The sequence below is a fragment of the Acomys russatus genome, chromosome 3 (genome assembly GCF_903995435.1).
Source record: "Acomys russatus chromosome 3, mAcoRus1.1, whole genome shotgun sequence".
NCBI classification, from domain to species: domain Eukaryota; kingdom Metazoa; phylum Chordata; class Mammalia; order Rodentia; family Muridae; genus Acomys; species Acomys russatus.
This window is the reverse complement of record NC_067139.1, coordinates 80,238,981-80,266,537: the sequence shown is the minus strand read 5'-3', so window position 1 is coordinate 80,266,537 and position 27,557 is coordinate 80,238,981. Positions and strand designations below refer to the sequence as shown.

Below are 27,557 nucleotides of genomic sequence, written 5' to 3'. Positions count from 1 at the left end.
TGTGGATGTGTGTGGTACCTGCAGGCATGTATGGGAACTATATGGATGGCTAGTGCCACAGAGGCCAGAAGGACATTGGATCCCCTGAAACTGAGCTACACATGGCTATGAGCTGCCATGCAGATGTTAGGAATGGATCCAGGTCCTCTGCACAAGCACCAAATGATCTTCCTCCCTGAGCCAACGCTCCAGCCTTCTAGGCATCATCCGTAAGGGCATTAGGTGTCAGATTTTGAAAACAGATGGCTGGCCATTTCAGTTATTGATTGCCTCTCAGTGTGGGTCCTTTTATTGTCTTGCCCAGATGTCATCATGCCACCTCGGGCACCAGTAACAGGCCTCTCCTGAGCATCTGTCAGCTCTCTAGGGTAGAAGAGCCAATCTCCCAGCACTCTATATAGGTATCACGTGCTTGCTAGCAATACTCATGTGGCCAGCGGTATTTCAAAATATTTTAAATTCGGAGTATGAGCCACTACTACGAAGCTATACACACAAATTCTGCCATAGAAAAATGATGCCTGACAATCATTCTACTTTTCTGATGTCTTCTCACCATAAGAAATCATTTATGCGGGGCTGGAGAGATGGCTCAGTGGTTAAGAGCGCTGCCTGTCCTTCCAAAGGTCCTGAGTTCAATTCCCAGCAGCCACATGGTGGTTTACAACCATCGGTAATGAGATCTGATGCCCTCTTCTGGCCTGCAGGTGCACATGCAGGAAGAACACTACACACAATAATAAATAAATAAATATTTTTAAAAAAAAGAAAAAAGAAATCATTTATGCGCATACCCACACAATTCAGTAACATGGTTGCAGAGTTGACGCCCACGTCACGTGGGCACGTGGACTTTTTCTAGTGGCAGCTTCATGCTGCTTAGCATGCTCATCTTTAGTCATCCAAAAACATCCTCCATCGGGACTGATGATGAGTGGTTTTGTCTAGCAGGGTTATTTACTTGTTTGATTACGAGTGTGTTTGTGAAGTATCTGGCAATTTGGGGCTCCCAATAAGATCAAGGATTGAGCATGACCTAACAGCACAGGGTTAGTGGAAGACACATGGTAAACAGCAATGAGTAAACAGCAATGCAAGGTGCAAAGTGAAGGTGTCAGGCTCCAGGCCAAGGTTGGAGACCTATGCAATGGGAATATATGCTCATGTGTATTTAGATTTTGGTGCATATGTTTATTCATCATTGCATTGTTACTGACAGAAAAGGAGGTGCGCCAAACCCTCAGATATTTAAAAATGTTAGAGGCGAATAGATATTATATGTATGACACTGATGATAAATTAATTTATGAACGTTGACCCAATCAAACTTTTCTAGTTCAGATAATGGTGACATTAATTATTTTTTAAGATTAGCTTTTAAGCTGAGTGTGGTGACACACCTTTAATCTAAGCATTTGAAAGGCAGAAGGAGGCAAGTTGATCTCTGTGAGTCTGAGGGTAACCTGGTCCTCACAATGAGTCCTAGACCAGCCAGAGTTATAAAATGATTACATATATATAGACATAGATATAGATAGATATAGATACAGATATGTCTGTGTGTTCATATGTATGTATAAACAAATGTGACAGAATAGACAATAAAGAAGAGTCATCTACATCCTCAGTCTCAGGCCAATCAATCTTTTACTTATTAGACGCTGTATTTTGCTTCTCTTGAGAAGGATGTTCAGGCACCAAGTGGTTTTGTTCTGAATGACTAATGTGGACTCCTGCACCATAGCTGAGAGGCTCTGTGGGGAGTGGTTGGAACAGCGATTTCTAAGTGTGGTGGGTTTTCTGCAGTTGAAGCACACATGTGGCTTGGAAGTATGTAATTGCATGCAGAGATTTCAAAGATATTTTAAAAATGTTATTACCATGTATTAATCCTAAATAACAATGGGCTCCATTATGATATTTTCATATAGATAGCAAAAGTATTTTAGACGTTTGCAAAGAAGGTATTTTTATTTTCTTTTAAACAATATTTTAAACTTACAGTATGGTGTGTGTTTGTTTTGTGTCTGTGGGTACATGGAGGGTGGAGGACATCTTGCAGGAGTCATTTCTCTTCTTTTACCAGTTATCAGTCTTGGCAACAAGCGCCATTACCCACTGAGCCAGCTCACTGGCCTTTCATCAGGGTTCTCAGCATGAAAGTGTGTGTGTGTGTGTGTGTGTGTGTGTGTGTGTGTGTGTGTGTGTGTGTGTGTATTTCTTACTGAGGTAAGCATGAAAATTTCATTGTGCTGAGTACAAATTATTACAAACCTCAGAACCGTGTAAACGGATGTAAGGACATAATATCTATCCCCGGCACTCTGGCTCACTGTGTTCATCACCTTGAGGCTGCTTGGGTATCATACTACGGTGGCTTCTCTATTTTATTTTATTTTATTATTTTTAAAGGCAAGGTCTCATTCTGTAGCCCAGACTGCCCTAGAACACACTGTATAACTCAGGTTGGCATTGAACTTGTGGCAGTACTCCTGTGTCAGCCTGCAAGGTTCTAAGATTATATGCGTGAGCGACTACACTTAGATCATATTACCTCTTTATGTTTAAATTCATCTATGATCCTCAAAGAAAAGATCAGAAAAAGATGTGATGTATTTATTTAAATACATAAAATTGTTTTAAAAAATCATCACATTTGGAAACATGTACTCTGTTCTGGTTTGGTAGGTTCTGCCTATGTTTCCTAGTGCTTCCTTCTGCAGCCAGCTGCCTCTTTCTACACAAATGATAATGCCAGACAAAAATACCCCACGAACTATCCCCTTCCAAAATACTATGAAGAGTCTCCAGGGGTTCAGCATGGTAGGCTACTTGAGGCCTAGTAGTGACCCCATCTCCCACATACACACTGCCTCTCACCTTTAACTGTGGGAAAGCAATAACAGTTCAGTGACCCTCATGATTAACTCCCTGTACACTCTATCCTTCAGAGACAACCCCATCCTCATTAGAAGCCTATTTTAGCTTCATCTATGTTACTGTGAGAAAACACTATGATCAAAAGCAATTTGGGAATTGGAAGAGTTTCTTTTTAACTACCTATTATGTTCCGTAACTGAGGGAAGTCAAAGCAGAAACCTAAGGGCAGGAACTCAAGGCAGGAGCTAAAGGCAAGCCTACTGGCTATCCCTACAGCGTTACCTCTAGCCAGGGAGCTCACAGCTAGGCAGAGAGGCACAGACTTTAGAGGAAGGCTGCTTGATGGCTCTCTGGAGGGATCATGCTCAATTAGTTTCTTATTTTTCCTAGGGTCACCTCCTTAGAAAATGATGCTGCCCACTGTGGTCTGGGCAACAAACAAGTCAGTTTCCCACGATTATGCCCTTGTCTTTATGATGACCTTCTTGTTTCCCTTCTCTCACTGTGTGACTACTCAAGTCTGGCACTAGTTTTGACCCCAAATTGAGCATTTAAAACAGTGTGAATGAGGTGATAGTTCCCAGTCATGTTCTTTTATAAACGTCTTAGGTATCATGCGCACCACTGAGAGGTCACATTACTTCACAGCCTCAGAGGAATCTGTACTGACACTTGCACTCAATTAGGTCAAGGAACTTCAGTACTCTTAAGTAATTCTTTATATTGTATTTGGCAAGAGATAAAGGAGGGCATGGAGATCAGTCTCTAGCATTGGCGGAGGTCAATTTCTATAAGGGTCATCTCCCCCACGCCACCTTCCCCAGTGAGACAACAGGCTGTAGGTGGACTTTCCTTTAAAAGATAATGTCAGACTCTTTTGACACACACACACATAGTACAAAATAATAAAAAATGTATTTAGGCTTCATAAAGGGGGTATATATTGAGGGGAGGTTTTGAGCAAGACACAGTGCTTCATCCTTAGAATGTTGTAAAAAGGATATGACAAAGTCTGCTTTCAACAAGTGAGCACTCACAGGTATAATAAATAAAGCATATCTCTGCAAAATAGCCTATCCCCCTCATTGTTGACTCTTTTTACAGTTTGAAGGGGAAAAAAACCTACCTTAATAGGTATTTTTAGAAAATCAATATCACCCTATCCAATCTGTAGTTTATCTTTTGCATGGGTGTGATGTTTTATGCATAATTTTTATTCATTTGCTTAAGGAAACTATTATTTTATGGTAACTGAGATAAAATATTTTATTTTGGATGTCTCAAAATTTGTAGATTCAAGGCTAACACCACATCTGTGTTTCCCCATAAACAAGCCTGGAGAAGCAGAGTGGTCAGTCTTCTAGTTCTGTGTCCTGGGAGACATGCAGAGAGGCTGTGATCTGAATCGAGAGTCATTTGCCTAACCTTAAGAAACCGCAGTCTACAGTTCATCGTCATTGCTATAAAGGCTCTCTGCATTACGATAACATAAAGATGAGAATGGCAGAGCAGAGCACATCCATGTGGTCCAGGCTGGGAGGAGGTTAGATATTAATTAGCTACGGCAGGTGAACTGGGTGGGATGCGCTCTCCAACCTGTTAGCCAGAGAGCGGGAGGATGAGATCAAGAGCAAAACACTTTAAGCCCCTACCCAGATCTAGCCAATGGTCAGAACATTCTTCACAGTTAGTGGAGAGTGGGATATGACTTTCTCACATACTCTGGTGCTTCACATTTGACCATGTCCCCTGGAGGAGGAGACCTGGTGGCACTCAGAGGAAGGACAGCAGGTTGCCAAGAAGAGACTTGATACCCTACGAGAATATACAGGGGGAGGTAATCCCCCTCAGGAACAGTCATAGGGGAGGGGAATAATGGGAAAATGGGGGGAAGGAGGGAAGAATAGGAGGATACAAGGGATGGGATAAACATTGAGATGTAACAAGAAATAAACTAATAAAAAAAATAAAAAATTAAAAAAAAGAGCAAAACATACAGATTTAAAGAAAGGAAGATTAAATGAAATAAACAAAAACATTAAAATATTTTGCAAGTACTGTTTAAAGTAGACTAATTGTCTTGCCTCAGACCTTTTCTCACTAAAACCAGTTTTAAACGGTGTTAAGGCCACTTACCAGGAAAATATAAATTATATGTTCTGTTAAGCATTAAGAAGGGAGTTTAAATTTTAATATTTTTATAAAATAGTGTAGGCAAATATGGGAAGCTTCAAAACATATTTATTTGGTATTCAGAAGAGATAAATGAAGTGGTGGACAGAATTTTTTGAAGAAGGTAATATATAATATCACTTGAGTTTTATATTTTAATTAGGTGTGTGTGAGCGCACGCACACGTGATGCACACGTGAAGGTCAGAAGGTGACTTTGGGCCTTCTCTCCTTCATCACGTGGATTCAAGGGATCAAACTTGGGTCATCAGGGTTGGTGGGCAGCAGGTGCCTTTACTCCCTGAGTCATATCACCACCCTTTGAGGTTCTAACTAATTTGAAAAGATACAAGTAGATCATTATGATGGGGGGATCTGGGCCCAGGGGTCCTGTTCAAACTATGGCACCAGCCAAGGACAATACATGCAGTAAACTTCAAACCCCAATGGACAGGACATTCTCCATAGTTGAGTGGAGAGTGGGGACTGACTTTCACATAAACTCTGGTTTCCCATATTTGACCACGTCCCCTGGACAGGGAGGCCTGGTGGCACTCAGAGGAAGGATAGCAGGCTACCAAGAAGAGACTTGATACCCTATGAGCATATACAGGGGGAAGAGGTCCCCCTCAGTCACAGTCATAGGGGAAGGGAGTAAGGAGAAAATGGGAGGAAGGAATGGGAGGATACAAGGGATGGGATAACAACTGAGATGTAATATGAATAAATTAATAAACTATATTAAAAAAAGAAAATATACATCAGGTGGCAGATGTTCATATAACTATTTGAAATTAGGATTTGAATAGCAAAAGGAGGTCTTAGTTTGTTGGGAGTGTATCAAGGGAAGACAGTGTAAACAATTTGTTAATGTGTTATATTTGGATTTCAGGTTTAAACAGAAATGTGATGGGTTTTTACCATAGAAAGGTCAGTAGGTCATGGATAATTGAGTTTATAACCAGGCAGAAGGGTCTCTAGAAGGCATACTAGCTTGGATTTGATGACAAAAGTGGGAATAAATTCCCAGTAGAAACCCAGAGGCTTCTCACACTTTAGAATCAAGCAGACTTGCAACTTGTAATGAGCATCAACAAGTTAACACGCAGGCGATCCACCGTAACTGAGGGCAGCAGAGACTACACTGTCAGGCACAGTGTGTCATAGCCATGTGCAGAGAAATGAGGAATGAAATCACAACACACACATGTGACCCAGCAGATGGCATGGGGGAGTGTTAGGAGGAGAAAGACATTCTTGAAGTCCAGATTAGAAAGAACAAATTCAGGCATTAAAGAGACAGATCCTTTCCAAAGAAACAGGAGTCTGAGAACAAACTTCACGGAGGACACTGGGAATGTAAGCTACAGGACAGGATTCCATCGTCAGCATGCCAAGAAGAGACAAACTGAGAATTCTGTGCCCATGCATTTAAAGAGTAAAGGCAACGCACTGAAAACAGACTCTACAAAATGGGCTGCTAAAAGAGGAAGAAACACAACTCCGGCAGCAAGGGCTGAGACTCAGGAAGAGCTAGGAACAAAGTAAATCCATGACCATTTTCAGACATTACAACCACTTATCCATTACGAAGCAGGAGGAGAGGACAGAGCTAAACAGTGGACAGCAATAGATGTAAATCAGGACGGTACCACGAGGATGATAAAGACGTCTGCTTGCTTGTGTGTGTGTGTGTGTGCAGAGACAGCAGTGCCAAGGGTGCATGTGCAGGTCAGGGGACAACGTTTGAGTCCATTTTCTCTCACCCCACTGAGGATTCTCTTGCTGTTTCTGCTGCTGCACAGCATCTGCCAGGCGAGCAAGTGGCTGATTCTCGTATTCCTCCATCCTGTTTCACAGTAGTGGTGCACGGATTACTGATGCTTCTAGCGGCATCAGTGTTTGTTTTTAAACTTGGGAATTTTTCTCACTTGTTGAGCTATTTCCCTGGCAGTGATTAGAACTCCCTTTAATGATTCCTAATGATAAAATTAAGACAATGACAATATTTAGTTTCTGTTTGGTTAAACATGAAGAGTAATGCTTTCAGAACCAATTCAAAAGTAAGGCTTAGAAATGTAGTGGAATGTACAATTTAAAAGTGCTAGCATACGCCATTCAGTAAATTTGAATAATATTAGGAGCAGAAGGAGGTTAAGCTAATAAAGGAGTATGCATACAGTTGCAAGAATACGTGTGTGATAAATATTTAGTTTTAGTATGTGTATGTGTGTATCTGTGTATAACCATGTGCATGTGAGCATGTGAGTGTAGTTAAATCACAGGGGATCCATTTAGATGTGAAATGTAATATGGTTCTGGGCTACGCAAAGTGGATGTTAGGAATTGAACATGGCCCTCTGCGAGAGCAGGATGGTCTCTTGACCTCTCAGCCATTACTTCAGCCCTCAGGCAAGATTATTGAACACATTCTAATTCTTTATTGCAATGGTGAGTTCCCTGGGGTTGTTGCATTAGCAAGCTTGGTGACACATTTATGTTATGCGTATATGTATGCTGTTTATATTGAATTTTGATGTTAAACTTCATAATATACATATACACAAATACCTTTGTATATATCTCACATATGATAAAATATGAAGGTGGGAATATTTAAGGTTTTAGAAATGTTAGAGGTTCAGTAAATTCTCAACCAGCTTAGTGCCTTGGGGTGCTGGATTTTGTGATAGTTAGAAATGTCTGCGGTTTCTCAGCCACCCTACTCTTAGAGAGCCATCTGCTGCAGGCTTGCTTCATATCCTTAGAACAAATTTAAGCTTCCCTGTCTGGCTTTTAAGTTTCATACTCAATTTCATGCTCAACCTAAGAACAAGCTGAATATAAAAATAATCCCATTCCTAGGGCTGTAGTTATTCTCATATGTGGAAACCTTTATACCAACATTGCTACTAACTAAAACATTTTAATTCAATTTATTATTATTGTCATCTGTGTGTACAAGTGTTTGGATATGACACATGTGAACGCAAGTGCATCCATGCCATGGTGCGTGTGTTTGGGGAGGAAGTATCAGAGAACAACTTCCCTCCTTCCATCATGGGTTTCAGGAATTGAACCCAGATCCTCACTTTTGGTGGCAAGTGCTGTACCCACTGAGCCAAATTTCTGCCCTTGTTTTTGAACTTGAAATATCTATTGGCACAGGGTTCCCAGATACCAGTAAACATTTCTTTCTTGGAAAGGTGTTCCCATTCCTCAGAGGGACATGGCAGAGACTAGCACAACTCAGCCCAGGGAAGTTCCCTTCTTCACAGTAGCCTTCTACTTTTTCATGTACATTAGTTTGTCTGCCTTGGATCCTTTTTTAAGCATAGAAGCAGAAGGGAAAACTCAGTGAAAAGAAAACTCTGTGTTATAAAACTAATGATCACATAGGTCAAAGGTGAGGGTTCATATGAAGAATGGCCGCTGTAAGAAGGCAGAAGGAACAGGTGAGGACCTGTCCAGAGTCAGGCGTGGAGACATGCTGGGGACACAGGTTCTTCTCCTGGTACTTTCCCTCTTCCTGGGATGGCAAATCTGCAAGAGTTCTTCACTCCTGTGGTGTGCTAATGACAGTCTGGAGACGCTCGCTATGTGCTGGTCTTTTGGACATGGAAAAAATGTCTGCATTAGAGATCCTGGGCCAGCCTTTGCTGAGGTCTGCCTATGAGGTGGCCAGTGAAGTTTGTATTAGCCTAGTCATAAGTAAATTAAAGCTTGATCTTCAGTGACCACAAACTGAAGGTATATTTATAATTAATAAGGAAAGCAAGCCCTAACCTAGAAGGACAACTATTCTGGGTTTGAACAAATTCGTTTTATCTGAGCACCCGAAGTTGTTATTAAATGAGCCCCTGGTAAGTGAGACAGAGCCTGTGAATTCCTTCCCTGCTCAGGCAGCAGTGTGAGTTTGTGGGATAACGTCATCAATGCCTTTGGGTGTCTCAGAGGCTTCACCTCTCAGAAGAACAAAGGCTCCTTGGGTTATGAAGCTGCTGTTAAGATGATCTATCAGAGAGCAGCCAGAGAGATGAGACTGGCTCAGAGAGGACACTGTCTAGACACATTTTTCTCTCTCCTGGTCATGTGTGACAAGACATTTTTTAAAAAATTTCTACTCTGAACATATCACTTAATGTCACCAAGCATTGTTGAGCCATCTGGCATTCTTATCTGGTACTGCTGCTTTGTGTTTTAGTGTTCCCTCCCTCATTCCCTCCCTCCCTCCCTCCTCCCCTCCCTCCCTCCTTAGTTCCCCCTTCTCTCTCCCTTTCTCCCTTCCTCCCCCCTCTCTTTCTCTCTCCCTTTCTCTGTGGGGGGTGGGTGGGTGGGAGATGAAGCCTAGGACTTCATGTATGCTAGGCAAGCACTCTGTCAAATGAGGTGCACCCCAGACCTGACAGTACTTTTTTAGTTCGTCACGCTCATAGCAAACTAAAAGGAGCAAGAACCTAGTCTATGTTGTTGTCCGTTAATTACTTCCACATCTCCACCTTTCCTGGGCTTTTGGCCTTTGCATGTGATGTCATCATCATGGCTGTCACATAATGTGTCTCAAGTAGACTTCTTGATGTATTATCTTTGCATTCCAATTGATGGGGGAATCTTTTTCCCTCTTGTTTCATATAATAAAAACAATCAGCAAGTGTTTCTCCTACAAATTGTATCACCAGTTCTCCAGATCTGCATCATATCTATTTTCAGGGACCATTTCTCATCCTCAAACTAAGTTCTAAGAGCCTCCTCATGGAAAATTAAAATCAGTGAAGCCAATTAGATGCAGATTCCTAGGTCCCTCAGACCACTCCACCGGATGTGCCAAGAAGGCTCAGTTGTAATAGTTAACTCTTAACAATGCTGTTGTCTTTTCATGGGTGATGGGTGTGCATGATAAATGTCCAATTTCATAACTCTCTTTAGCACTGATTGAGAATGTTCCTGTAATTATTTCCAGGTTTGGAGGTTACTATCCCACAGGGAAAGTGCAACCCAAGCCCATCTGCCTCTCATGTGACATTGCTGAATTCTATTCACTGATGTAGAAGATGGAAAGAGAAGTCATCAAAATAATGTTTTCTTCTTTAATATTATTATTAAAAAGATGAAAATAATTTCTTTTATATTCTTTGATATGTCAGGGTAATTTCTAACAGATAAATATTTTAGGACCTCCAGAAAACAGGATGTCTCCTGTTCCTGTCTTAGTTAACCTTCTATTACTGACCAAGAGCAGCTTGAGGAGACTGCATTCATTTCATGTTTTACATTATAGTTTACTGTGAAAGAAGTCAAAGCAGGAACTTACCGGCATGGAGACAGGATCCCGAGGCAGAGGGCATGGGGGAGTGCTGCTTCCTGGCTTGCTCCTCGTAACTTGCTCAGTCTACTTTTTTTTGTACAACTCAGGATCACTTGTCCAGGGATAACACAGCACACCGTGGGAAGGGTCCTCCCACACAAGCCATACCCTACTGACCTGCCTACAGTCCGATCTTATTGAAGCACCTTCTCAGCTGAGGTTAATTCTTCCCTGATGAATCTAGCTCGTGTCTTGTCAAGCAACAAAACAAACAAAACCCACAAAAAGACCTAACAACCACAATTCCTAAACTTTAACTCCTAATAAACATGAGGGTTATCTTATCTAATACAGGGTGCATATCAGGCACACCATTTCGTAAAGCTTAGACAGCCCAATGTTGACTTTAACAATTGGTTTTAAAAGGCAAACACGATTACTTTGTAGAATTTGTGTCACTTCAAAAAAATGTGTTTGAGTATATGCTCATTAAATGTCTTCAAGTTTTTCTTTGAATTCTGTTTTCCAGAGGCTGAAGATGATGAGGATGAGGAGGATGAAGATGAGGAGGAAGATGAGGAAGATGAGGAGGAAGATGAGGAGGAAGATGAGGAAGATAAAGACTCAGACTCCTTGTATAAGGACTTTGATGGTGACACTGAGCTACCAGGGTTTACTCTGCCTGGCATCACATCCCAAGGGCCTGACATAGAGCCCAGAGGAATGGATCTACTAGAGGTAGCCACCTACCAGGTGCCAGAAGCCATTGGGTGGGAACAACAGAATCAAGGTCTGGGTAAGAGTCCTTTGACTTATCCGTTCCTTTCCCCCTTGCCTAAGGGCGTCTGTCTTAAAGAAATATTTTCTGCCTATGGTTATGTGTGTGTTCTTACAGGCAAATTATCAGCTATGTCCCCAGGAATTCTGGATCTGTGCTTTTACTTCGCTAACTCCAATGCACCACTGTCCATTTCCAGTCCAGTTACTTGATGTTTGGATAAGGAGAGATACTTAGCCAGGCCTCGAACAAGCCACACACATGGACTGGAATGGATTTTGTCACCCTCTGTCCTTTCAGAATTTGGTCCTTAGAAGTTTCTCTATTGGTACTGGGTGTGGCATTTGGTAATTTGGGGACTTTTCACTTTAAATGCAATTTCACTCAGCAGTCACATGTTCAGTCATGTGGTGCCTCTTTCTTGGTGAGTGGTCCAGGTTGCTAACACAGATGAGGGTGTGGGCTAGATCCCATCTCTATACTCTCTTTCCAGGCTATGGGTTCTTCCAAGCCATCCCTTTATTTTTAAATATATTTTATTAATTTATTCATATTACATCTCAATTTTTACCCATCCCTTGTATCCTCCCATTCCTCCCTCCCTTCTATTTTCCTCTTACTCTAACTGCAGATAGAAGCTATTGAGCCCTGAGTAAGAGACTCACACTCTTTTCTTTTTCAAATTTTATTTATTTATTGACTTTACACCCTGATTGCAGCCTTCCCCTCCTCCTGGTCACCCCCTTGGACACCCTTTCTCCAAATTCTCCACTCTCCTTCTCCTCAGAGAAGGGAGAGGTGCCCCCTGGGTACCAACCCTCTCTGGCACATTAAGTCACTCTAGAACTAGACACATCCTCTCCCACTGAGGCCAGACAGACAGGCCAGTTAGAGGACGGGAATCCAAAGGCAGGAATCAGAGTCAGAGAGGGCCTTCATTTCAGTTGTTGGGGGACCCACATGTAAACCAAATTGCGCATCTGCTACATATGTGCAGGGGGCTTAGGACCAGCCCATGCTTGCTTTTTGGTTGGAGGTTCAGTCTCTGTGAGCCCCCATGAGCCCAGGTTGGTTGACACTGTAGGTCTTCTTCACTCTCTTGATGTGTGATGAGTCACCTCTTCACCAAAGAAATCCTTTCTTTTTTTTTTTTTTTTTTTAACTTTTAAATGTTTTATTTTTTATTTTTATTTTTTTTATTATTTTTTTTATTAATTTATTCTTGTTACATCTCAATGTTTATCCCATCCCAAGAAATCCTTTCTTTAAAATATTCTGAGTCATTAACAGCTGCTGGGGGCGGGGCATAAAAGCCATCAAGCCACGCTTGGAGTTATTTCTTTCAGTACTTTACTGTTGGTTTGGGACACGCTCTGGGTGGAATTCTGTGCTTAGCACCCTATAGATTGGGATAAAACTCTAGAGAATATATAGATGAGACTTCCTAACTAATAGGCACATGATTAGGAGATGCCATGATGGCGGATGGTTCTCCAGAGAGTGTGACTTTGCATCCAGTGCTTACTGTTGAATTTCAGCTTGGTGAATCAATGAATATAATTGGCTGACTTAACGGTAATATGGGGTCGGAGTTTCTTACAGAAGAGCAAGTGATGTACATGCAGTCACATCACTGAGAAGTTCCAGCGTTGATGACAACCTCCTAAAGCATCGTATGGAGTTTCCCCATTAGCTAGGTCCCTCCTAGAAAGACTGAGAGAAGCATCAGTATCCCCTCACCTGAGATTACAGCCACTCAGTCCCACCTGTGCCTCTCTCCCCACTACACAGAGTCTTGGGAGGGGATATGAAAGGAAAGAAGCTCTGCCAGCATCCATCTGAGCCCAGTCAGGCCCATTCTAGACTTTTGACCTCCAAAACTATGAATAGGTTTGTGATGTTTTAAGCCCCTGATTTTGTGTTAACTTGTTATAGCAGCAAGAAGAAACAAATTGAAAGTATAATTGTATGTCACCTGTGGGCGGCATGTAGACATTGTATACTTAGGTCTGATTTTTCTTCACAATACTTCAGCAAAAGTGCAAATGTACCAAGATCCATGAAGTAACTTGTACTTGTTACTTTCCATGAAGTAGCAAGAACAGAAAATGTAGACAACATTCAAGCACAAAGCAGTAGATTCACAGACCTAAGTTTTCTGAAATTCTGTCTTCTTCGCGCCACTTGTGTGTTGCTATGAGTGCAGAGAGCTCTGCCTCCAGCCGAATTCACCTTTCCAGGAAGTAGTTGGGATTAAGCCACGAGACCACCTGGACAGAGGAAGTATGATTGGTGCAGTAGATAGAGAGGATGTCACTCACACCCATTAGTGATTTTAGGTGTGTTCTCTGTCTTCAGTTCTTAAATATTCTTATCTGTGTCTCTTCTGTCTAAAGAATTCTGTAACTAGCCATGTTCAGCTAATGACTTTACTTTAGATATGTGTTGAGTTCATAAACTCTGGGGGAAATCTTACACACAGCATTACTTCATGCCTTTCCTCATGAAGAGAGCATCTTGGGCCACTGTACCATTTAACTGATGTTCTAGAGGAATGAGATTTGGAAAAGCCATCAGTTATCTGAATGCTGAATCATTGTAACTGTCTTCACTTTTATTCCAAAAAGCCTGCATATCTCATTGCACTGGGCACTAGATTGAGGAAATAAATTGTTTTGGGAGTTCCTTTAAATGTCATTATATTTACTTAGTGAATGGTCTCAGGAAGAATGCTGGCAACAGATACATCTTTCACTCTCCATGGGGCATTCGCTGATCCCCTACTGAATGTGTGCTCTGTGTTTTGTAGATCGTGAAAGACTGATATATTACCATGTCATAAATTATCCTGGAGCAAAGAACAACCTCGCAGATGTGAGGATAGTAGCCGAGCTATTCCAAAGCAAGGAACAGAATGATCACCATTGCTTTACGTTGCATAGTTGGCATCCATCTGTGAGATGTGACTTTAGAAGGTTGTATTGCCACCCACTAATTTATGTCACCTTTTCTAGTAGATCCTTCTTTAGATTAGCATGCAGTGCCTTCAGAAGGCAATGGGGGGGGGGTGCAGAATTGCTATCTAGGTAAGACAACTCCTTAAGAAGTTCTCATGCATTATACCCCACAAGGAACCACTTATCAGCTTCCTTCGCTGGCTGTTTTTCAAGTTAAATGGGAGAGAAACGGAGATGAATGGGCTTTAGAAAGACAGCAAAGCAGAGTGCACTGTTGCAGTGGTGTGGCAGGTACGCCTTCAAGAAACAGACTGCTCGGCTGTAAGGAAGACTCGGCCTTAAAACACGACAGCACTCGCTTCTCCTCTTTCACCATCAGCTAGAAATAACGCACAGCTGAGACCAAACACTTACCATATACTGTGGCAGCAAGGAAGAGGTGCTTTCTAAAGGACAGTGGCAGGGTGGGCATTGCAGCAAATGTTAGTGAATTCTTATAAGGGACACGTAAGCTGAGGTTTAAAATATTCAGGAGGTTTCTGGGACTTTTGCAGTTACATATGTGTGTGGACGGAAAAGAAAATAAAAACATTAGTCCAATGTAAAAAGCACAAAGAGAGACAGCACACGGGGCGAATCCCCCAGAGCAGGGTCCTCAGTCTTGGCTGCCTACTTATCTATAAGTAGGTGCTCAGTTAACTAAAAAAGGTGCCTGAATGTGACATCTACAGGCTTGCTGCCCTAGCTGGGATCCACTGTGTGTCCTGTCTTGAGGAGGTAGCTTCTGTGTAGGTGAGAGCTCTATTTGAGTAAGAAGGTTGGAGATGCTTCTTTCTCTGCTTTGAAGGAAATCTTCAACAGTAAAAACTTATGTTGCTTCTAGTGGTGTTTTGTGTATTAATGTTTTTGGTTTTAGGTTTTAAGGTTTTTGCCCCCTGAATGGGATTTTGTGGGCTCAAGCACTCTGGTCTCAGAGTCTCAGCCTTGCTGTGTATCCAAGAATAATAAACGTTCACTTCTGACCCCTGCTCCTACCACCAGGCCCAGTTCTTTGCAGAGCTAGGTATCAAAGCCGGGGTGTCGTGTGTGATAGTCAAATATTCTACCAAGTAAGCTTGTGCTGTGCCCCCTCCACAGGGATTATTACTGTTTCTTAGAAGAAAAATCTTCCAGCATTTTACAATTCATATAGAGAATGGATGGAAATTCAATGTTCAAACTTTAATTTCCTTTGAAACATCATGGTCCCCATAAAAATTTCTACAGAGGTGTGGACGTAGACACCTGCAAATGGGATTGGCTAAGCATTTGCTGATGCATATGGATCCTTTCTGTCTCAGAGATGATAGTGGGGTAGGTTTCTGGACTAGAGTCTAAAGCCATTCTCTTTTCTTTGGGGGAATTGAACTGGTTTTCCTACACAGGTCAAACAGGTAACTTGGATGCAGACATCACTTCTTTCTATCAGGTCCCTGCCTTTAGAGTAGAGATAAAGACAGCATCTCCCTCCCTCAGAAGCATGATCACATAGCATGCATTGCCTTGGAATCCAAAGTGCTATTTCTTCATGGTCTTTTGGTTTGATGTGGGTCACTTGCACATTGGTAGTAGTTGGAGATTTCTGTTTTCCTGCATCCACATATTCAGTGCAGTTTTAAACACTCCTGTTGTGTAAAATTTCCATTTGTTTATTTTTATCTCTTGGTCTTGTTACATTTTGTGAGGCTCTCTCAGTCCCCTCCTTAGCAGGAGATAGGCTATAAATAGGACAAATGCACCAACATGACGGACTTCCTGCAGCTCAGCCCCACTGTGCTCCCAGATGTCCAGAAGGCTTCAAACTCCAAGTCATTAGCTCCAGAAGACAGGAGGAGTCCTGAGGAGCCTGAAGAAAAGGAGGAGCTGCCTGCATGGACAGCGTTATACTTCCTTCCGTGTTATACTTCATGGGCTCTGATGAGCAGCTGTGGGTGCTGCTGGTTATAAGCTGCTTTTTCCTTTTCACCAAGGGCTGAGAAGGTGTCAGGGAAGAGGAAAGGACTGATAGACAAATGGGGCTTGGAACTGACAGCATGAGCTGGGCTCAGAGTTTCATTGTATAATTCCAGCACTAAGGCAGGGGGATTGCTGTAAGTTTTACATAAGCCTGCAAATCTGGGCTAGTAGGTGAGTTCTAGCTAGTGTGGGCTACAGAGTGAGACCCTGTCTGATCCTCTCTCTCCAAGCTGAATGGATATCAAGCGTAGTTTTGTGGGTTGTGCCCTACACTGTACTTATCTACATGTGAAATGGTATCCAGTGCTAATATGGGTGCTGGGGACCAAACTCAGGTATTTTTCTTGTGCTCTGAGCACTTAACTGACTGATGCATGTCCCCAGATTCTCCCTCCACATCTTCTCTTTCACAGGGGTTCTTTCTTCTTTGTATTTCTTTTTATATATTAAAAAAATAATTTCATAAGTTAGAATATGAAGTAGCAGGTTTCATTGTAGCGTTTTTAACTATGTTTTCATACTTTGTTCTTCATCCTTCTGCCTATCACACGATGCACTTACTATTTATTTTCTGGAGAACATTTTGAGGCTAGATTGTCCAGAACATGATCTTGCACTTTAGATATTTATTTGTTTATTTATTTAAGACAGGGAGTCGTTCAGCTAGCCTGGCATCAAATCTGCTATATAACCGAGGATGACCTTGAAGCTCTAAAACCTCTGCAGGCACTGGAGTGATAAGCATGTGCGTCCATGCAGGACTTTAAGTGTTGCTAGGTATTGAGTCCAGGGCTTTACAGACACCAGGAAAGCACTTTTGTCAAGTTTTTGATCTCTAAACTGAGCTATATCTCAAATCTTAATTTTTTTAAGCTTGAGTTTTGTGTCTTGCACTATTTTGTGCTGTAGAAATGATCAGGCCTTTGAAACAATGGGCCAGTTACCTTCACTGGCACAGACTGTAACGCAGATGAAAATCAGATGTTTCATTTTCAGAATGAGAGTTTATTACAGACTTCTAGTTGTCTGAGCGTAGAGGCATGTGCCTTCAATTGCAGCAACAAGCAGCAGGGCTGAGTTCAAGGCATGGTTGGACTACCTGTTGTATTTTTGTCCAGCCAAACCAACACAGTGACTCAGAAAGAAAGAAAGAAAGAAAGAAAGAAAGAGAGAGAGAGGAGGAAAGGAAGGGAGGAAGAAGGAAAGAAGAGAAAAGAAAAGAAAAGTAAAACAAAAAGGAGAAAACTCCAAATATTTAATCAGAGGGTCTTATAGAGACAGATGTTGTAAGGTTCCCACCAAGGAATAAAAACAGCTCAGTCTTGCCTAGAGCAGTAGACACTTATATATACTCTGTCCTCTCCGCCACTGGCTAAAACAGACACTAGAGTTGCTTTTCCTGCGGCTTACTTCTAACTCACCTCTTAAATGCTTATGGATTCTGGTTTGAGAATTTCCCTTTTTGTCTGTCTTTATTGGTTCTTGTATCAAAGCTTACCTTAGATAAATTTAGACTCATTTGATTTTGAAAAGTCTTTCTGAAAACCCAAATATCCTTTTAAATTAGTACTATTAATTAAGTTAATTTTTTACTTTACATCTTGATCTCACCTTTCCCTTTCTCTTCTCCCCCCAACCCCTGTTTCACTCCTTCGCTTCTTCTCCTCAGAAGAGGGGAGACCCCCATGGACATCACCCAGCCTTGGCACATCAAGTTGCTGTAAGACTCTGCACATCTTTTTCTATTGAGGCTGGACAAGGCAGGACAGTCCAAGGGAAAGGATCCAGAGGCGGGCAGTATAGTCAGAGGCAGGCCTGCTCCCTCTCTAGGACTCTCACATGAAGATCCAGCTGCCCAGCTGTTACATATGTGCTGAGGGCCTGGGCCCATCCCATGCATGTTCTCAAATCCAAAGAGCTAAGTGTCAAATCTTCCCCTTGATTTAATATTTTTTAGTCCCTCAGGGCTCTCTTTTTGATAATGAATCGTAGTGAATTAGATTACTGGAAAACATCTCCTTCCCTTCACTAGGAAGGAAGTCCTGTGAAAATCCAATAGTTGATTCTCCTTCGGACAGAGGGAAAAGGAGACTTGGAATGAAGCCAGAAGCCAATCCCCTCATCAGCCACAGTTAATAAAAACATTAATATGGCACATTAAACCCCAGGAAAACGCTGCGAACTAATTTCCTTGCAATCAGAATGCCCTTGCAGGGACCAATTGGGAAATTATTAACATATGAAAACATCTAAGTAGGCTCTTCTGGCAATTAAACAAGAAGAAATATTAGAACTGGAAAAAGGAAGAAGCAAAGTCTAAATTGCTCTCTTTAACAAAAAAATGACAATAAGCCAAGGTGATGTTGAAAGCCTTCTAGCTGTGTCCAAACAAAATCAATCAGGCAATTGTCCTTATCTCTTGATTTGAGGTTATGCTAATCAAAGTGATTATCTTAATGAAATGTAGGACCACTGTATTAACCAATCTGGAATAGTCTTCAAACACGACTGGATTTACTCAATAATGTTTAGAAAAGGAACACACTTCACCATTTTCTCCCCGCCCCCCGTGTGTGTGTGTATGTGTGTGTGTGTGTACATGAGTGCATGGTGTGAGCATGCATGAGGAGGCCAGGGTCCTACATCAATTATCTTCCTGGGTCACTCTCCACCTTAGGCTATGGGATAGAGAGGGCTTCTCGCTGAACCTGGAGCTTCCTGATGTGCAAGGCCTGGGGGGTCTTCTCACCTCTACCTCCCAAAGGCTGGGTTTATAGGAGCATACTGCCCCTGTGCCTAGAGGCGGGCAGTGTGGTCAGAGGCAGGCCTGCTCCCTCTCTTCGAGCCTGCCTGGCTGCCCTTCACTCATGAAGCCTATTTCTCAGGCCTGCACTTCATGTTTACAATAGAAATCAGAGCAGTCAAGTCAGTGTCCCCATATCTTCAGTTAGTGCTGGAGAAAGACTTACAGCTGAGCCTCCTGATCTCTTCAGGTTGAAGTCAAGCAGGGAACTTGATCATTTCCTTTCAGTATTTGGAAATCAGTATCTATAGCTTTTCTATCTCAAATCCCTTCTACTTCTTATTTGCACAGGAAACTTCATTCACAGAAAATGGTGCAGGATACAGATCTGTGGTCATCCAAAAGTTCCAACCCAGTCCACGTAAAAGGCTGTGGACAGTCATGTGTGGACATACAGAGTATTAGGACTCGGGGAGGGACCCGAGAGTGAAGGCAGGCTCAGCACTGAGGAGGTTTTGACTTAACGTCTTCCTCATCTGAGTTCCTCTGGAGGACTGAATCTCAGTGTGAATTAAGTGGGCATGAGTTTTCAAGTTGTCCTCTAGTAAAGGTAGCAACAGTTTGAAACAGGGTGAGAGAAAGAAACAGGGGCTTCTTTTTTAAAGATAATAACTGCTTTAGAAATCAAAGGCACCACATGTGAACATGTACACACCAGATGGGGTTTGTGTTTGATTAGTAACAACCAATACTGCCTCTAGTATCTTTTGCACCTTTAGCTTTGTGGTGTTGGGGACCTGAGCCAGGGTCTTGCACATGCTGTGTAAGCTCTGTACCCCTGACCTGGCTGCCCATCTCAACACCTGAGCATCTTCTGATGTGCACAAGAGGCACCAGTGTGCTAATTTTTCAAGTGGCCAAGATAGGCCTCATAGTATTCTAGGTTTCAGATTCTTTTTAATTAGGTTGGAGTTGCCAATTTTTATGGGACAATTTCCCAAAGAAGTGGGAATTTCACAAAGCCAAATATAAACATAAGCGTGTTATTCAGACTAGAGGAACTGAATTAATGGTGTTTCCTCTAGTGAGTCATCCGTGATAGCCCCCTCCTAGCCTCCTTCAGCCAGGCTCCCAGGAGGGGGCGCTGCAGTCAGGGACTGGTGTTTAGGGTTTTGAGCCTAATTCTCTGTGGACACATCAGTGAAATCAACACAGAAGTGTCCTCTATTCAAAGTAGAGATAACTTTAAGGATTATTGTACATAATGGCATGTGGCATCTCAACGCCCTGGGATCTTTCTTGTCTGAGGCATCCTCTGCAATAAGCATTTGGGAAGATGGCACTTCCTTAAATGTAGCAATAGGTGGCGCTGTAGTCAACTAAAACCTCTGGAAATCTGTGACCTGAAAGATTCTGTTAGAGGGAAAGCAGTTTAAAATTTGCCCAGGCATCATCATTTATTCCTCACTCCAAACTCAAATCCTTCAGCCAACACAAAATTTTCTGAAACTATATAGATGTATTATTATTAATTTGCATATGTGTGTGCATGTACACGTGGGAGCCTGTGTGTGCCATGATGTGTATGCAGAGGCCAGAGGACAAGTCGTGGGAGTTACTTTTCTCCTTCCACCATGTAGGATCTGGGAATTGAACTCAGGTCATCAGGATTAGCAGCAAGAGCTACCACCTGAGCCAAATCACTTGCTCTAAAGTTAGCTTTCAAGGCTTTCAAAATATAAATTCCTTATGGATTTTGATTGGAATCCTTATGGGATTTTACACTTAAGTGTCCTTATGCTTTTTTTCAGATTGTCCCACACACCCACTTCCCTTGCTGTGGCCCCTGCTCCCCTTTGATGCACTCTCTTCCTTGAGATAGTTTTCTCTTGTGCTTACACGGCAACATAGACTATTTCCTCTATTTCTTTAAGACACTTTCCTCTCTCATTATGATCTCCATTCTAGTTTTATGATCCTCACCCAATATCTACAAATGTACACACACACACACACACACACACACACACACACACACATTTTAAATGTAGGTTCTGCATTTGAGAGACAGTGTGCAGTATTTATCTGAATTTGGCTCATTTCTCTTAATGCAATGATGTTCAGTTTTATCCATTTCCCCAACTCCAAAACAAATACTATTACACACACACACACACACACACACACACACACACACACACACACACACAGTTTTTTTTTTTTCAGGAAAAATGTGATCTATAAATTGTTCCATCCCATTCATCCAACAGATAGATAATCATGAGGCAACCATAAACATTTGGGAAAACGGATTAAAGAGGTGGTGACCCCCAAGAAATGATCCCACTATATGCTAAGGCATAAAACCTCCTGGCGTCACTCTCTTTAGGAACCCCACAGGCTTGTGCTAGGTCTCATTTGCCATCTGCACTATTTGAATTGCATACAGATTAGCTTCCTTCTCCTGATGTTATTTAAGTAATTTAAACTACCTAAATTAATTACAATTCATATTACTGTCGTGTATCTCCTGACTGAATGCAAGCTGCCTAGTGTTCGGCTTTTGCACTGAAATACTCTGAGAAGGTCTCAGTATCATTAGCACGTGGCGTGTGGAAGGCACACTTAATGTTGAAGCACTCTGTCTTTCCCTGGAATTTTAATTCATTTCACACTGGGGTGCTTTGATCCATAAGCAAAAGGAGTGGGAAAGGCAAAGCCAAGAGTTGATCTGGCATGTGGGAAGGGATGGGCCATTGCGTTCAGTCTTGAACATTTCAACCAGATAGTAAAATAAAGGTTGACACAAAACATAAAACTCCTCTGATTCATGTTTACCTGTATCTCGAGTGGTTCATTAATTATATTTTAAAATCCAAATGCAATTCATCAAGCATTCCAAAGATTGATTTCTGAATGACTAAATCTAAATCTGTTTGCCACTTTTTAAGGGGATTAAAAAATCTGTATTGTAAAAAAATCTGTTTCATGAATCACTGGCAGTGGTTCTTGCTTTTAGTTAGGACCTCACAGAAGTAAGTTCTCTGTTATTTTATTTCATTTTTTACAAAAAAAAAGCTGACTCAGGACTTCTGTCAATTTTTTAAAAATACATTCAAACCCTTCATTTAATTATCATTGTATAAAAACTATGACTTAAGGCTACTATGATATTTCCAATAATTTTTTTAGATAAGTAAATGTTTATACATACCAGATTATAAGATAAATATTAGGTATAGTGAAAGTGAAAAGCTTACTCTTAATTTATGTATGTCTTTATGTCTATTTCATATCTCTCCTTTCTCTCTCTCTCTCTCTCTCTCTCTCTCTCTCTCTCTCTCTCTCTCTCTCTCTCTCTCTCTCTCTCTCTCTCTCTCTGTGTGTGTGTGTGTGTGTGTGTGTGTGTGTGTGTGTGTGTGTGTGTAGCTGAAACTAGTCTTGAACTCAAGCATGTGGCTCAGGCTGGCCTCAAACTCTAGATCCTGTAGGCCTGTCTCCTGAGGTCCTCTTGTCTGTGTTAGGGAGTTGGCAGTGCTTGATGATGCTATAACTTGAAAACAGAAGCATAGTCTTATAGTAGCCCAGGAAGACTTACTGCTCTGGCTGTGCTGTTAGCATGCTGTGGCCTTAAGTAAACCTTTTAGTCACTCAGAGCCTTTAGCTTTTATCTGATATGATGTCACCTCCAATGGAGCTGGCCCATCTCCCCCTCTGAGTTTATGTTGCTGTCCTTAGCAGGAACTTTCATCCTGTGATCTAGGGACTTTCAACTTTTTCTTCTTCAAACTGATAGGAGCACAGAGCCCAAGACCCTATTTTTCCAGCTCTTCCACTTCCCATCTATTCTCCACATGGTTTCAGAGACACTGTGTCGAAACACAGTCTCATCTCCTCTGTTAACAGCAGCAGCTCCACTGAACTACTGATGCCAAGTTCTGAGAGACAACTCCCACAAGACAGTAGGATCCAGTTTATATGAACCCCTTGAGCTGGCCACCCCCATTGCTAACAGGGCAAATTAACTTTGCCTTGCACGGCTTTGGAGCTCTGCACTCTGGGGACTAGAATCCACCCTCTGTACTCTGAGGACTAGAATCCACCCTCTGCACTCTGAGGACTAGAATCCACCCTCTGTACTCTGAGGACTAGAATCCACCCTCTGCACTCTGAGGACTAGAATCCACCCTCTGCACTCTGAGGACTAGAATCCACCCTCTGCACTCTGGGGACTAGAATCCACCCTCTGTACTCTGGGGACTAGAATCCACCCTCTATAAGAGCCACCTTCTGCTGCCTCATCGCTGTCTGTATACTTTGTACCTGGCACGGTGTTCTTGCAGCTGGAGCATGCAGTGTTTTTCCTTGCTTCTGCAGCTGCACAGCTCAGCCTTTCTGACTGCCATTCTCTCTCCCAATCCAACCTCCTCTGTCGGTGGATATTCACTCACTCTACAACAGATGCAGAGGTCTAACTTAGGAGAATGCTGCTGAGATAACTGTCCCATTTTTTTTTAATCCCCCGTAGCCCTGCAATAACAGTATTAAATTTAATACTGTTTGTTTTCCTTATAATATTGTGAGCATTATTTTGAAATGTTATTTTAATTTTTCCTTAAATTTATTATATATATATAATATATATATAATATATAATATATATATATATATATGTATTTGTCTTGCCTGGATGTATGTCTGTGCACTACTTGTGTCTGGTGCTGGATAAGGCATTGGTTCTCCCAGAACTGTAGTTACAGACAGTTGTGAGCTGCCATGTGGGTGGTGAGGATCAAACCAGGGCCCCTAGAAGAGCAGCCAATGCCCTTAATGGCTCAGCCATTTCTGTAGGCAAAGATATGATCTTCTTAAGGGTGGGAACTCATGCCTTTTTCTTCTCTGTACTTTCAGTGGCCTGTCATAGTATCTGGCAGATTCCTGAGAGTAATGAACAAACAGATGCATATATGCTGCATACATGCATGGATGGGCATAATTATTACAGTATTTCACACCTCAGTGGAAATGGCAGCAACTGTGGGCAAGAAGAAATGGGTGGCAATTGGTACGCTTACCTTTCGCCTTGATATCTTTATATCCATCCTAAACTGATGGCCAGGAGATCTTTGGAGCAGATCCTTCTCATGATGGGAGGATCAGCAACTTTCCTTTGGCTGTGTAACTCTAAATTCAACCACTAGCACACTTCCTTGCTGACTGGGAAGCAAGGCTAACTGTTCTCTGATTCCACTTCTGTGTCCTTTAGTAGCAAGTCGTTAGGAGACAGTTGTCTTTCATCTTAGTCTCAGCTGAGTAAGTTAAATACGATGCTGTCTGTTCATCATGTTGTGTCCTGAGAAGCACAGAGTGTAGTTCAAGACTACAGCATGCATCAGGTGGAGACAGTTACTGTTGCCAGTGAACTGCATGAAAAGTTACATGGAAAGCTTATCATAGAAACATTTAACGCTGCCTTTGATGCAAGGACATTAGGAACTGAGCTCTTCTGTTACAAGACTAAGTACGGAAATTCCATTCCATCATGTCCACTTATGTACAGTTGATGGTTATAACCAGTTTGCAGACAGCCAGTTTTGGGGAAGATGAAAATAAGAAGAACTAAAAGTTTTTATTTTTAATTTTTGAGATTATTATTTAATTGCAGTGTTCCTACCTTCTCTTTCCTCCCTCCAGTCTCTCCTTTACTACTCTCCTTCAAATTCATGGCCCTTTTCCACTAATTGTCATTTTGTGCATATGTGGATATTTATATATATATATATATCTATTTCTAAGCACAATCTGTCCAATTCACACAGTGTTACTTGTATGTGTGTTGTCAGGGCTGACCCTTCAGCACCGACAGCCAATTGGTGTGAATTTCTCTGGGGAAGACCACAGCTTTCCTCGCTCCCAGCTTTCCTCGGTTGTCTATACCTGTTTGTACAGGATCGAGGCCTCATGGCTTTTCTCTGTCCTCTTTGGCATGTTCTTTGGCGTCATCCTTATTCAGCCCACAGTTGGGCACTCATGTTGCCAAGACTTTGTGTGTGAAGCTTCTATTATTACTGAGAGATGCAATCTCACAGAAAACTCCTCCATCCTCTCGCTCTTACGATCTTGTTTCCCCCTCCTCAGCGATTGTCTCTGAGACCTAGGTGCAGGAGAGTTTTGATATTGCAACTGGGCTCTGGAACTCTGCAGTTGGACTGCTTGTGGCTCGGTGATCTCTGTCTGTTGTGAAGAAAAGTCTCCTTGGTGAGAGTGAAGACTACATTTATCTGTGGGTATAAGAACAAATGTTTATAAATAAATTACTGTTAGGGATTGTGCTGGTTTAATAAATTAGTGGTTACGCATATTCTCCTCCCATAACCCTGAGCTCACAAACACTGAGCATTCAGTCACTTTCCAGTACCAAGCATGGTCTCCCTCCCATTGAATGGGTCATAAGTCCAAAGCGAGAACTGTTGGTTTCTTCCAGGATATCTGTGTCATTACCACACTCTTATGGTTCCTGTGCTGTGCGGGGCATTGATGAGGTTGGTTGGTTTCCTCCCTCCTTAGATACTTGCATGTCACCCTCTGGTGCCTTGAAAGGTAATTCTCAGGGAGGGGACATTCAGCTCATTCCCAGATCAGGCATATCTGGGCCTTGCTTCCTAACTGCAGGGCGCCTTACACAATAGGGATTTACCTTCACCCTCTGGTGAGCAGCCAAAGTCAACAGCAATGGGCTGTATGTTTTGAGACTCCCTTGGATAGTCCTGTCTTACAAATCAAAAGAGGGTCTCTCATGCCTGGCATTAGGATTTTGCTTAGACCAATGATTCTCAACTTGTCATGGCCCCTTTGGAGTTCAAATAACATTTTCGTAGGGGTCACCTAAAACGATTGGGAAGACACAGATATTTACATTATGACTCATAACAGTAGTAAAATTACAGTTAAGAAGCAGCGACAGAATGAGTTTATGGTTGGGGGTCAGCATAAATTGAGGAGCTATACTAAAGGGCCACAGCATTAGGAAGGGTGAGAGCCACTGGATTAGATACTCTTTGGCTTTTGAAGGGGACACTGCCATCCTCCATCCTAGATGAGAAGTCACACACACACACACACGCGTATATATGTGTATACATATACATATATATGTTTATTTGCATGTGGCATTATGTGTATCACACTTTTATTCTTTTATCACTGTCTGCACAGGGCTCTGGGAGGCTCTGGGGGCTCCGGCCTTCACTCTGTTCTCCTTTGACATAGCTGTGCTATTCTGTTCTGTCCTTCTTCATGGATTTGGTCTGATTTCTGAGTTTCCCACTAGATTTAAGATCCCAGAGGTTCAGAGCCTGCTTATCCACAGTTAGCTCTCTAGGGTCCATAACAAGGCCTGTGGTCACATAGCACCTCAGTGAAGATTTGCTGAAGGAATGGGTGAAGCTTCCAGAGAGAAGTGCCCACCTAGACAACCAAGCCTCTCTGCTGCATTATGTTTACCTAAATTCACTACGTTAATGGCGGAGGCTTGAAAATCTTCTTCTTCTCAGGGAAAGCTCTGAGGCCAAGAGGAAACCCCATCCTGCCTCAGTTCAGATGTGTCTGAGATTATTTGTGGTGGTGATTTCATTTGAAATTTTTTTTTTTACTTTTATATTTTTCTGTTTGCTTGTTTGATGTGTATGTGTGTAGTGTGTGTGTGTACACGTACATACATGTGAACTCATGAGTCTTACTGCACATGTGTAAAAGTCAGAGGACAACTTGAAGGACTCGCTTCTCTCTTTCTACCACGTGTGTTATAGGGACCCAACTGAGGTTTTAGGCTTGGAAACAAGCATCTTTATTCACTGAGTTATCTTGCTGCCTGGCCTTTGATCGAATACAAATGGTTTTACATTTAGATGTTTCTAAAATTGTGCATGCATCTTGTAGTGTATAGGTAACTTTAACGTCAATGGTAAATATGATTAGTAATGTGCACAGAGTGCACGATTTGGATTTAGGATGTAGTAAGTTGCTTTTATTTTCCGTATGGACAAATGACCAGATTGATTTTCTTCTAAGGTTCCTTTAGAGTTCAAAAACACTTGCTGGGCTTGTTGGAGCCTTCCACTTACCCTTGTCTTTGCTACTTGAAACTGAGTCTCACATAGGCCGGGTAGCCTTGAACTCACTATGCAGACAAGGCTGGCCTTGAGGACCTGAGAGTCTTGCCACAACTTCTCAAGTACTGGGTTTGTAGTTATTTACAGCCACACTTAGCTGGAATATTTTTCTTTCTTAAACTAAATTCATTTAATTGAGGAAAAAACACATTAAAGTCACATAAATAAAATTCACATAAAATTATCTATTAATCACTTTGCAGTAGGTATGGAATTCAGGGGCACTTAATATACATGGTGTTTTGCTACCATCACCTCCATCTGGTCCCAAGGCACTTTCATCACCCTTAGCAGAGACCCTGCATTGATAGGCAGGTGGTTTTACTCGCCATTCTTTTCTCCTCAGCTACGGCAACTACAAACACTCTCTGTGGAGTCCCCTGTTCCAGTTCTCTTTCCTCCTGACAGGAAACATGTAGAAGAGAAATGACCTTCTCAGATGGTGTGCAGAGGCAGGAGCAAAGAGAACTAGGCGTTGTTCAGAATTGCTCTTAACTATTACAAAAAAAATGTCACATAGCACAGAACAGCATCACATACCATGACAGACAGTAACA

General features: G+C 42.0%; 1 protein-coding gene across 1 annotated transcript in view; it reads left to right on the top strand.

The window, feature by feature from the left end:
* Positions 1–27,557, top strand: part of Armh4 (armadillo like helical domain containing 4) — a 77,305-nt gene that overhangs the window by 12,436 nt on the left and 37,312 nt on the right. Inside the window, exon 4 of the mRNA XM_051142993.1 lies at positions 10,886–11,152. Coding sequence (XP_050998950.1) covers positions 10,886–11,152 — 267 coding nt within the window. The remainder of the gene's footprint in view (positions 1–10,885; positions 11,153–27,557) is intronic.